The following is a 13,766-nucleotide window of genomic DNA, read 5'->3' on the forward strand; positions in this document are numbered from 1 at the left end:
AAGGAAAGGAAAGGAAAGAAGGAAAGGAAAGGAAAGGAAAAGGAAAGGAAAGGAAAGGAAAGGAAAGGAAAGGAAAGGAAAGGAAAAGGAAAGGAAAGGAAAGGAAAGGAAAGGAAAGGAAAGGAAAGGAAAGGAAAGGAAAGGAAAGGAAAGGAAAGGAAAAGAAAGGAAATGTCTTGCACGTACGGTCGCTAGCTGGATGACTCATGAATTGTGAGTGAGGCGATTATAGTTTGTTCCATCGGCACCATTATTCCGCATTTCTTAGTCACTTCAATCTACCATTGGCATCGCATGAAAACAACATCAATGACATCAATGCGTGCGTGTGATGCAAAAATACAAAAGCACTCTCCTCTAGACGGCACGAAAATCGATGCGATATCTCAACCAAACAATATTGCATCACTGTGTGTGTTGGATCGATAAGCCGAGAGCAGATCCTCTCGGTCGGTCGTAAGTCTCATTACGACGCGTACATTAAGACATGCCAACGCCAGGTTTTTGTTCACGAGAGCGTTTGAGGACGTACTTCATGGTAGATTTACTCATTTCTAACGATTTAGCGATTTTTGCACTAAGTCATTTTTTCACGCATTTAAACTAAAAAACAGAAACAATCGTAACGAAATTTTTACTACTGAAATAATTGAAGGAGCACTCTGAATACAAACGGCCTTCAAAACACTACAGAGCCGTCCACTAGGGGCGCTGATATAAAATGAGCAGTGATTACAGATTCTTAGTGATTGGAACTTTAAAGAGATCTCTCGGACATTAGACTGACTACACCTGAACCGTATAACTTTCTGCTACGGTTGTTGAGTGTATGTTGGTATGTTGAGTGTCATGTAAAAACTGCGGGATTCGTGTCTTCTTTTCTGTATCGGCTTGACTGTCGGGTCAGCTATTCACATTGTGTAAATGGGATCTAAGTTACTAAAAATAGCAGAAAAACTGCTTCGTTCAGAGGATCAAAAACATATTTTTCCTTCTTTTTTGGGGTGAAAGACAGAACACATTCAGTGCACAAAAGGTTTCCTCACATGCGAGATTGATGTTACGGCTCTGGGTAACATCCACAGGAAATGAAAGTTTGTCTATCAAGACCACACACAAACACGCGCCGGACGCACATATCACTCACTGGTTGTCGCCCCCTCTCCCCATTGCCTAGGCGTTTCGCACGCCCAAGAGGAGTCGCTCCCGCACGCAAAGATAAAAGGATTCGAATCAATACATTACCATCAAAATGTGGCCAAAGTGAATTGAAAGCGAAACATTATAGCCATTGGACATGAATGTGTTCATTAGGTAGGTTGCCGACAGGTGGCGTGGCGTGTTCGTGGATCCAAAGTATCGGTCGTCACCGTTGGGAGGCGACCATTGTTCGGCGGAACGTTTGGAACCGTTGATTAGTACCTGGAAGTGTACGAAACGGCAATTGATGGCTTAATCCGATGAACCCTACCCCTACGGGTGCCGCAGACGGAATCATTCAATATTTTGCAGGCTGAGTTGAAAAAAAAAATTTCGCGCAAAACCGTCAACCTATCCTCCTTGTCTCCGATCGATACCACATTATATCGAAATTGCATTTCTGTACATAACCTATTCGTGTCCGCTGTCCGATATTGTCACATCATTATCGCCTGCCAAAGTGAGTGTGAAAAGATGCCAGGCACAGAAAAAAAAGACACGATTGAATGGGATTCCATATGGGCAACCCAATATACGCCCACCTTTCCCAGCTCACCTTATCCATTTTAGTCAGCGGCGGACTCTTGTTACGCTTATTATCGGAATACACATCTAATAAATGACAACACACATACATTCCGTTCCGTTCATAACACGCACATGGTTACTGGTGGCCACCGGGGGGAGGTAGGATGGCAACAGACGAACCGCGGCGATTCTCCGAATGCCCTTTGGTGTGTGACATGCGATGCGACATTCTAGCGCGCCGGGCCGATGATCGTGGGCGGAAATTGTTGCCGAGTGGCGGATGTAATGAGGACGAAAAACAACGGTTTAGTCAACACTGCTATGGATACCGACAGCACACCGCCAGTATTGGTGGCCGAGATTGTTTTGAACGAGAGGAATGTCTCATATTCTTCTTCCTCTCTCGTTTATCCTTCGTGTCCTTGCGCAAAGGTGGGCAGCAATCCTCGAAAGCAATGATATGTGGTTTTTGATATGTGACGGTCATTGGAACGGTGAGGGTAGTGGAGGAGGCATGATTTTTTTTCCGGTGGATCTCGATGTTTATGTGGCCATAGGTTCGCAATATGGGTGACGGAATTACTAAAGCAACAAAACAACAACAATCCGATATTGTTCCCTGTTGCAAGGGGGATAGGGAGCGAGGGTCGAAGTTGACGTGGAAAGATTGATAATAATGTTAAAAATAAACCGTAAACCGTGAAGGTGAATCACTAATGGGCTTTTTGTCGTAATATGATCGGAAGATATGGTTCATCAAAGAATACGGAACAATAGAGGTGAGATACAAGGCAGCAACCCAAGTGGGTCGCAAAATGGACAATACTTGCCGATAGTTAAACCCCAGCTTGATGTCAACCCACGTCAAATCAGTAGATTGAAGTGTGTTTTTTTGATACTACACTTTTTCGATACTCAGTCTGGTGGATTGATTGTGTTGATACGTTTCGCGACGAATGAATGACTAACGAGCATCGGTTTGTTGTTCAACACAAACTGCTTCTTCCATTTAAGAGGAATAGAGAAAATTCGGAAATCGATTATTTTTGTTTTGAAATTGAAGGTTTCGTTCAACATATTTCGATTTAGGTCAAATGTGCACCATATTTGTTTGATACATGTTGTCGGTTTGGGAATAATTCTCTTATTTTGCTCTTATGGAAACGCGCACTAAAAAAACTGGGATAGTCAAATTTTACATCCTTTTTTGAGATTATTTTTTTGCAAACAAAACCATTCGCCGTAGACAGGAAAATGGGATGCTTGTTGCCAGGTGCGAACCGCAAGCTCAACCAGAGAGTAATGCATATTCGAAATCGAAGTCATCGAAACGAAATTGATTCAACCAAAATTGCATAAAATTATTTTAATTTTACTGTCAAACCTGAACGAAAACACATCGCATGTGTTTATGCTTCACTTCTGTCACAACGTGTTTCATACTTACATTTACCAAACAAAAGAAATGAGTTCATCAGTTCTTCTCAGACTTGCAAGTTCAAGCGTCCAGAGACACGTTTCCACCGGACAACCGCGCGTCAACCGACGGGGAGAGGATTTGCTCTCGTGCTATCGATTCAACGCATACAGTGATGGAATATTGTTTGGTTGAGATATTGCATCGATTTTGATGCCGTCTGATAGAGAGTGCTTTTGTATTTTTGTATCACACGCTACATTGATTTATAGTACGTTGAGGTGAGGTGCTGACGGAACAAAATAGAATCGCTTCACTCAAGACTCATCAGTCATCCGGCTAGCGACCGAGCGAAAGCGCCGGATCGATAAAAAAATAGGGCTACTGCCTCCACTTTCATACTGTTAGCTGGATAGTGTTTGTGTATGATTGAATCACGCATAAACATTTTCGATTTTATGCGTTATTAATGATGATGGTGGTGGTACAAATAGAGGATCGCTTGTGGCTGCAGTGTGTGTATGTGACTAGAAAAGGAAATGCATGACGTGCATTGGCAATAAGAACACAAATTTCGACATATGGCCAGCTTGTGTATTATTCATGCGAGAACACGAATCGGATTTTGTGTTACGTTACGTAATTTGTGTACCACGCCTAATTAAAAAACTGGAGGGGTGGTGTCAAAGGGACGACTACATTTTCAACGTAGGGCTACGAAATTATTGCCGAAAATTTAATAGGGAAACCCTTTAGTTCAAATATTTGGCAGCACCGACAGAATTGATAACCGATGAACGAACGCTTGCACTGGGCGAATGACGCGAATGATTCGCAAAGTAATAACCTGATCTTTTTGAATAACCAAGTAGTTTTTTAGTATCTCTCAGCAAAATTACTTCTCCAACGTTCTCAAAAACATAATTTCCCATAGAAATAATACACCAATTATGTTATGCAACACCGCTAACAGAAAACCCGAACCGAATCGTTTGTGTAGTGATGGTGGCGGCGATGCTGCGGAACAAATTTTCGCCTTTGGTTTTCCACCGAAGAACACAGCTTTCAGCGCTGGAAAAAACTTTCTTCACATCCTACTTGGAATGCGCTGCACTTTGACGTCACTTTCAACCCGGAAGCAATGTTCGAATTCTATAATTCTGTAAGGAAGCTGCTTGCGCAAATTTTGATTAGGACGTTCTATGTCAAGTCAAGCAACACGCCTTGTATGTATTTTAAGTGGCAAATCCTGGAATACGCGTGACCATAGTTCAAGTTGGAAGGAACTTCTGTATATACGAAACGTCTTTCTGTAATCCTTTCAATCAGGACTTCATGCAACTGCTTCGAAATTTATGATGTTCGATCCGATAGCTGTTCTAGCATAAATTGCAATCCGACTTCAGCTTCGTAACGGGTTTAGTTCTTCCGGCATAAAGGGTGTGTCACATCAAATTGCATCACGGAAAAAACGCTGTAGAATTTTAATTTTTAGGAATTATATCTTCAGCTTTCGCATATAATCAGATAAGAGTGTATAGATCACGTTGGCCATGCTTCACTGTCAATTTTTCGTAAATTTGGAAAAATGTCGTCGAACGAAAAAGAGCGTCGTGAATTAATCCTGTGCACTCATTTCGAGAATCCGGAGTTGTCACATCGGGACATCGTTAAGATGCTGGGAATCGACCAATCCACGGTCAGCAGAGTACTAAAACGATACTTCGAGAACCTAACCATCGACCGGAAGGTGAAGAACGGCAAAAATGGATGCTCCGTCAGTGAAAAAGATCACAAGCTACGCGCTTAAGCAGTTTAGACGTGATCCCAGAAGTTCGGTCCGGGATGTCGCCAATAAGCTGAATTTGTCAAGTTCATTCGTCCAGCGGACCAAGCAGCGGGAGGGCCTGCGTACATACAAGGTTAGAAGGCTCCTAACCGCGACGAAAGGCAAAACATGGTGGGGAAGACGCGAGCCCAGAAGCTGTACACCGAAATGCTGACGAAGCCGCATTGCCTGGTAATGGACGACGAAACCTACGTCAAAGCGGACTTTCGTCAGCTGCAGGGCCTGTTGTTCTTCTCCGCAGAGGACGAATTCAGCGTTCCGGAGGAGATTCGCATACAGAAACTATCCAAGTTTGCAAAAAAGTACATGGTGTGGCAAGCGATCTGCTCTTGCGGAAAGCAGAGCGCCCCCTTCGTGATGACCGGCACGGTAAACGGGCAGGTTTACCTTAAGGAGTGCCTACAGAAGCGCTTACTACCACTATTGAAGCAGCACGAGGGCCCGACCATCTTCTGGCCGGATCTCGCTTCGTGTCACTATTCAAAGGACGTGTTGGAGTGGTACGAAGCCAACGGGGTCACCTTCGTGCCAAAGGAAATGAACCCGCCCAACGCGCCAGAGCTTCGCCCAATAGAGAAATATTGGGCGATTTTGAAGCAGTCCCTCCGGAAGAACCCAAAAGTTGTCAAATCGGAGGCGGACTTCAAGAGAAAATGGATTTCTGTTCAAAAAAAACTACAACCTGACGTTGTACAGAACCTTATGGACGGGGTAAAGAGGAAGGTGCGAGCATACGGGCTTGGGCTCGAAGTATGAATAGAAAGAAAATGCCAAAAGTTGTTTAATAGTTTTTATTTTACTGTCTAAAATTTTCAAAAGGATCGGTCTACTGGGCGAATTTCTACAGCGTTTTTTCCGTGATGCAATTTGATGTGACACACCCTTTAGCAGTTCAACAGCGACCAGAACTGATTCGAGGGCATCAACCATTTATTTTTTTCGCTGTCAGAAGAACTGAAGTTTTGAGGTCGTAGAATCGGCGCAACATTACCACAAGACTGTCCCATCTGGTTTTCCAATCAAGAAGCAAAAAATATCCTTTCCATTATCCGCGTTAACATGCTCCTGAAGAACTTTGTCCATTTTTACCGAAGATTTTCTTGAGAGCTCAACTGTTTTACGTACTTTCTGGATTGTGGAACAGGATTCGGGCTTGATGACGCATTTACTGGTTTCGTCAAAATCTGTAATATCAGCATTTATTGTTTATTTATTGTTGTTTCGTCTTCGATAAAACTCGCACAGACTACTCTATCTAATATTCTCAATACTATTTTTAAAAGCAGGTTTGCTAGTCATAAAATCAAAATGTGCACTGATTTCATTGAATGCTCGTAGGCATGAGTTCAATGGATTGTTGAAGCCGTAACCGGACCGGTGTACAGGTATAAAAATGAGCTGTGTGAATCTTAACTGCCGTGAAGGGACGTGAATAGGAACATTTTCTAAGAGTTGGGGGAGTTTCCATACCGATCAACTTGCAGCGAGCGGAATAATCAGGCAGGTTAGAAGGGTCGTTCCAAGGGAGATCCCGCAAGGCAAATCGAATAAAACACTTCCGGATACGTTCGATTCTCATGATCAGCGATGTGTGGTAAGGTTCCCACACAGGTGCAGCGTATTCCAGGATGCTTCGGACTAAAGCGCAAAACAAAGTTTTTTGGGCGTAGATGTCGGTGAACTGCCAGGTAGAGCGTCGTATGAATGCAAGTACCGTAGAAGCTTTAGCCGTGATAAGCGCAACGTGTTCGTTGAATCTCAACTTGGAGTCAATAGTAACTCCAAGATCGCACATTGTGTAAACACGCTCCAGTGGCACAGACCCAATGTGGTACTGATGTTTAACGGCGGCGATCCTACGGGTGAATGAAATCACCTTGCATTTTTCCACGTTTACTCTCATGCCGTTTACGTTGCACCACAATAACATTTCGTCAATGTCTTTTTGGCGTACGAGGCAGTCGAGCGTTGTCCTGACTACTCGATACATTTTCAGGTCATCAGCGAACTTTTTTTTGTATGATGAAATACGGGGGCACAAATCGTTGACGAACAGAACAAGTAGCATTGGCCCGAGCACGCTTCCTTGCGGAACTCCTGAAGTAATTGAGAAGACTGCTGAGTGTGCTGAGCTGATCGACACGAAGGATTGGCGCCCGGTCAAGTAGGAAAAGATCCAATCAACCAACCAGCTTGGAAATCCCATACCGCTGATTTTTTTACATGCGTACATGTGCGGCACGGTGTCGAATGCTTTTGAAAAATCGGCGTAGATGGAGTCGACCTGCCGACGGGCTTCGACTTCACGAAACAGTGTATTTGTGTAGCAAAGTAGATTCGTTGTTGTGGACCGATGCTGGACGAAAGCATGCTGGAACTCCGATATGAGTGGATGCACCACATTGCGTCGGTTGCGTCGGAATTGGCTTTACTACACGTCGTTGGAGTAGAATTTGCGCGTAAAGAATTTCGTACAATTTGTCGTAGAAACGTTCAGCTATAACTTCAACCGTGCCTCCGTCTAGGTGTTGAAGCCAATCAATAGAGGACAGTATATTATTCAACGAGTCAAAGTTACACAACCTGAAATTCAATTCAGGTGGAAGAGACGCAGTGTCAGAGAAGCTGGCCGGACTGTAGAGGGCGTCCATGTTTGAAACAAAGGGCTTATGATGTTCATCGGCTGCCAATAACGGGACCGTAGGCTCTAGAAGGTTCGCAATGTCCGGTTCACTTGTGAACGCCAAATCGAGAAGTCTGTCGTTCGAGTTTGGGAGCGAATTCACTTGAGTTAATCCCAAGCTTGGCATCGGTTCAGTGAGTGCCAGTTCCTGTTCCGTAGATGCGTTAGATGGTAAATAGCCGTTCATGTCCCCATCGAAGACCCAACTCAAAAACGGGAGGTTGTAGTCGCCTAGTGCCAAGATTACATCTTTACTCGAACATCCATCAATGATCCTCTGTAGTGCGTTGGTATGAGACGTGTAAAGAGCCGGTCTGGAGAGGGGGCGCAAATAGATAGCTGCGATACATAGTGTTCTGTACAGCAGACTAATGCGCACAGCCACTTGCTCAAGATGGCCACAGTCCTCAAGCGGTACTACAGCACACGAGTAGTTGGATTTTACGGCGATAAGTATCCCACCCCCTCTGGAAAATTGGCTGGTAATTCGATTACGGTCGCAGCGAAAGAACTGATACTCTGATGATAGTTCACAGTCTGAAATGTCCGCATGAATCCAGGTTTCAGTGAGAACTAGAGCGTCGTAGTCACAAGTCGAGAGCATCAATCGGAGCTCCGTGGTCTTCGTACGTAATCCCCTTACATTTTGGTAGTATATGACGAATAAGGGATCAACTGGAGGTGATGAGTTATCTGGAATGAGGGTCCGATGGCCCTCAATATCCTCCTGTGGTAGATTTATCACTGGGGTACCGTGTTCGACAGTTGAGTAGACTGAGGTGTGCGAGCATCGGCTGGAGTGGTCGGGTCCAGACGAGGCACGACGAATATCCTCGAATTCCCTGAAGAATATTCCAGCGGGCCAGGTAGAAGGGTCCATTGCCGTGTCCTTCAGGTTCGGATTGATTCCAATTTTGAATGGCACAAATTGAAGTTTTGTCAGGTCGGTTTCCTTCTTCACCAGCTTCTCCGCAACGACTGTATCTGAGCATACTAAACAGTCCTGAACCAACATGACTACGTCCTCTTCAGAGACTTGCGGGTCAATCCGTGAAAGATAAATCCAGAACTTATCAGCAGGCTTGGGTACAGTTGCGATAGTCTTGGCAGTGGGTGCTGATGACTTAGTCCCTATTCGCAGAGCTGCTGTTGGCTTTCTTGTAGGCGTTACATTTAATTCAGCGCGAGGGCGTTTCATATTGGGCCAGACTGTTGGTTCGACTGAGCTGGGAAGTTGAGCTTGGACAATAGATGTTTTAATTTCCCCAAGCTCGGTTGAAATAGGTTTTAACGAGTCGTCGAGCTTTTTCGCTAGCACGTCTTGTACAGCTGGGACGGTACCGTTAGTTTTCACGCAGTCGAGTATTTTCATGCAGTCATTGCCGAACCATAGCAAATTATCGTTTTGGTTGAGAAAATCCAGATTTGCACGCTTCCAACCAATACATTTCATATGAGTCAAATGTTGGCAGAAACCGTTGCATTTGACGAACTCTAGTCCTCTTACCGGCGCATAGCACTGGCAGCAAGTTGACTCCATCGTTAGACAGGTGGCAGTGGTGGACCGATATCAAGTTGCGAGTATTGAGCTTTATGGCATAAGCTTCAACGGCGATTCAACAGATGGCGCTGTACGCGGCAAGACGAACTGATGACGTCAGTACTGCAGCTTCTATTGAATGTAGTAACAGGAACTATTCACCCGATGGTATCGTCACGAAATATCTTCGTGACACGTAAAGACACAAAGATTTCAGCACTTTTCAAGCGACGCGACAATCACAGCCACAAAGAAACTCACGAAAACGAAAAACAGTTTGGTTGTCAATGTGAAACAAGTAAAAAATGTAGAGTACAAATGAAAACAAAACAACTAGCACGGTGCGTTTAGTACATGTTCTGTACAATGAATACAATGCGCAAATAGGCAAATATTTTTTGTAATGTGAAAAAAAAATGAAAATTACCAAGATTACCGGTTATTAATAGTAAAATTACCGGTGGTTCGGTAATGAAAAATGACCCGGTATTACCGGTAAAACCGGTAAACAATCCCTAGTATAAATCGATCATACACGAACACTCTCCACATAACGATATGAAATCTGACGCGATATATCCTGATCAATATTCCCCTTCTGCTTTGATGTTGTGCGTCAGCTCTGCACTATGCCTGATTCGTGCACATTCTGAGAATGCATTCTGAACCGAAAAATTCTGCACGGCCGTTCAACACGGTAGCAAAATAGAAACTGAGATCGGTCAGTGGACGACATGCAACCGTTGACCAATCAATTATACAGCCATTCCATGCCAAACCGATATCGTGGTTCTCAGATTTCCGTGAAAAGCGGTGGTTTTGTTCCTTATCGTATATGTTCCTTTCTATTTCTATTTCTATAAGGGTGACCATTTCCATTTTAGGGTGGTCCGAAAATTAAACTTTTTCCCCTTTTTTCAAAAAATGACTTTTTTTTAAATTCATAACTTTTGAAGTGCACCCGTGGCCGAGTGGTTAGCGTCTCACATTATCATGCCGGGTGTTCGGGTTCGATTCCCGTTCTGGCCGGGGGGATTTTTCGTCAAAGAAATTTCCTTCGACTTGCACTGTGGTCATGCGTATTCAAGAGTTTGCCCCTCGGAATACATTCAAGGCGTGTTATTTGGCTTAAGAAATCTCGACCAAGTATTAATAAATGACGCTAGTTAATGCATACGTTGAGACGGCAAAAGTTCCACAAGGGAACGTTAACGCCATTCAAGAAGAAGAAGAACTTTTGAAGTACTGGACCGATTTCGATGATTAATATCTCAGCCACCACAGGAAGGAATCATTCTAAATATTTCATTCGACGATATAATATTTTACATATTTTCTAAACCAATTCCAATGTCTAGTGAACTTTTCCACGAATGTATACGGAGTTTCTATAAATAAAAGGTAACGGTACTCGGTATAATCAAAATATTATTAGCGTGGCAAGATAAGGTGATCTTTTTCAATAGAAATTATTTCCGACTGCAAAGGGTTGAAGGCAATGAACTAGTCTTCTCCAAAAAAATATAATTCTTGCGAAGAAATTGGATTTTGTTCTTGTTCTTGTTTTTGTTTTCAATGGTCTCGGTTAGTTTTGAAAAATCATAACTCAGGAAAAAGAATAACGTCTCTCTGATTTTTGGATATGTTATGTGAAAAAACATCAGCTTTCAAGAAAAAAATATAAAAAAATATAGCGCCCTTGGTTCTGAGACTATGTAAACCATAAAAAACAAATACATTCAATGATTATGGAAACAAAATCAATTTTTTTGCAAATATAATATTTTTTCAAAGAAGACTAGTTTATTGTCTTTAATTTGATACATTGATCATCGTAATCGGTCCAGTACTTCGAAAGTTATGAATTTTTGAAAAAAAACCATTTTTGGAAGAAAGGAAAAAAAATGATTTTTCGGACAAAAAAAATTAGAAATGGTCACCATTTTGCGGTAAAGAACAAAATTTTCACTTTTGACGAAAATCTGCGAACCAGTATATCGGTTTGGTATGGAATGGATGTTTAGATTTATCGAGACGTTTGAATAAAAGCCATGCAACGGTCGTAAACAAGAATAAGGCTGATCATCTGACCCGCAAATTCAATTAGAATTAACAACGTTGTTTCTCGATAAACTCACCGAAGAGCGAATGTCAGACTCAGAATAGAGCCGATACTGTAACAGCGAAATACGTTCAATTTATTTTTAAATTTAAATATTTTTTTTTCATTTTTATTTTTTTGGAATGTTTTTTTGATTTTTTTTAGTCCAATACACTAAATTCAAATCTTTACTGTTAACAAGGAGACCGCTAGTGATTGACCAGAAACATCCAGATTTGGCCTACAGAAGAGATGTTATGTTCCACCGACAAAACGCTAAGCCACAAATGGTTCTAGTGACTCGTCGGAAACTCCGAGAGCTTCATTGGGATGTTTTAATGCATTCACCATACAGTACGAACCTGGCACCAAGCGATTATTATCTTTTTCTCGCATTGCAAAACATCCTGAGTGATTAGAAATCGGGATCAAGAGTAGATTGTAAAAATCGATTGCTAGAGTTTTTTTTGCCAACAAGGACCAATAATTCTATGAGAAAGGCATATGAAGCTACCTTTAGAATGGCAACAAATTTTACAACAAGAAAAAAATTACCCACATCGAACAATCCGAAGCATATTGAATAAAGTTTTGAATTTCCCCAAAAAACAATGGATTACTTTTTACTCAACCTAATATAAAGACGTGATGCTTCCAATGTATTACACTTATTCTGTGTCAGACGAAAAAGTAACAATGATCCGAAATAGTAAAGTATAACGTTTCTCTATCGTTTACAAAGGCGATCATCTATTAAATGGAGACGCATTGTGCACGAAAATTATCGAGAAATTTCAGCTATCACCACAAAACATATTCAATTTAGATCTAACCAAAATCTATCCGCTCTTATATTGCAGTGGATCTTCTCCAGATGCTGGAATTCAACATTCCAGTGCGTTTCCCAGCGGCGCCACTGTTGACCGTCATCCTGGCGCTCGTCGGTAAGTACTTTTACTATATGGTTTCATCCCCATGGGGCTCCAAATGACCATTCTTTTCAACGCCAATTTCAGCAGTTGACATCTTTAGGATAAGAATGGTTAAAACACCTGAAATGTGAACTGGTTAATTCGTAACTAATTGTTGGTAGCATTATCAAATTTCATGACTTCCGCTCGTGCTCTAGTTGTTCTTTTTTTTTCTACCAAACTCCGAGAGGTGAAATGATAGTCTCTATCTCTAGATAGATGCGGCCAGTGAAATAATGATAATGAACCCATCCGCATATGTGTGCTTATTCTTCCCCTCCCACTGCTTAGGCCAGTGTCTATTTAAGCCTCGATTGATGCGGGAATTCGGGAGAGGGAGAAGGAGACCGAGAAAGAACGCTTTCAGCACTTGGATCGGCACTTGGTCACGCAATCCAATTTGTTTCCATTACGGAGGAATTGTGTTCGGTCGTACTTGGCTTCATAAATATGGCGATTAATTCGACGTTTTGGCGGACAACAAGTAGGGGTGGGGCCGGGCCGCTATTTAGGAGGAATGATGGGGCGTGTACGTTTGGACGAGGCACGATGTTTGGTTTAGACTTTGTTGTTGTTTTTTTTTTTGGGAGGGTTTACGTGTGATTTATTAGCACATTTGCGTCAATGTTGCTCCGGAGGATGATGGAGGAGATTAATTGTTGCGTTTATTGAATGTAATTAATGTTGATTTTGATGATCTATTCGTTTTGATGGCGGAGTGTTGTGCTGATAATTGAACCTGATTAGTCGGACACGTTCCGCGCAAGCAACTGGTTGACCACCACCCGGGTCTGTAGATATGGAAGCAAGGAAGTCGTACTAAACTTTTGTGAGATAAGAATGTGATGTTGTTTCCGCCTTGCATTGTTGTAGTTGATTATAAATTTAAATACTACATAAAATAAATACTGTTCATTGTTTGGTGGATTGCCCAAAAAAAGAAAGCTATTAGATGAAAAGTCTTTCGATTCATCCTAAGTTTCTCTAAGGACTTGATGTTAATGTGAGAATTGATGCTCCAAAGATACGGATCTCGATAACCACTTGAAAGATTATGATGAAATTCTTCCTACGTTACACTACTAGTTATACTAGTTTCAGTCCGAATTTCTTCATTTTTTACTCAAACGCTAAACGCATACTGTCAAATCTGTTTTTGTGCAATTTGTGTGACCCTTTTTGTGCGATTTTGTTTTTAAATCGGAACTCGATTAGCATAAATTATCCGCACAAATGATAAAATTGCTCGAATGAGGAATCGCTCGCAAAGGGATCACACAAAAAGAGGTTTTCCTGTACTAATCTATATGTCCCATTTTTTCCGAGTACAATCCTTGAAAGCTTTTTTCAACTAAAGAATGTAACATCTACTGGAGAACCAACTGTGGTCAAAAATTTTGTGATACAATCGAAACATAATTTGAGAAAAACACGATGAATGATCTGTAAAATTATCACCTGAATTTTCGACGTAGGA

At 42.1% G+C, this 13,766-nt stretch overlaps 1 protein-coding gene across 2 annotated transcripts in view; it reads left to right on the plus strand.

Moving 5' to 3' along the window:
* Nucleotides 1-13,766, plus strand: part of LOC129765310 (uncharacterized) — a 225,315-nt gene that overhangs the window by 32,870 nt on the left and 178,679 nt on the right. For both annotated transcript variants that reach the window (XM_055765484.1, XM_055765483.1), the window contains exon 8: nucleotides 12,179-12,262. In XM_055765484.1, the coding sequence (XP_055621459.1) occupies nucleotides 12,179-12,262 (84 nt within the window). The remainder of the gene's footprint in view (nucleotides 1-12,178; nucleotides 12,263-13,766) is intronic.

The sequence above is a fragment of the Toxorhynchites rutilus genome, chromosome 2 (assembly GCF_029784135.1).
Source record: "Toxorhynchites rutilus septentrionalis strain SRP chromosome 2, ASM2978413v1, whole genome shotgun sequence".
NCBI lineage: Eukaryota > Metazoa > Arthropoda > Insecta > Diptera > Culicidae > Toxorhynchites > Toxorhynchites rutilus.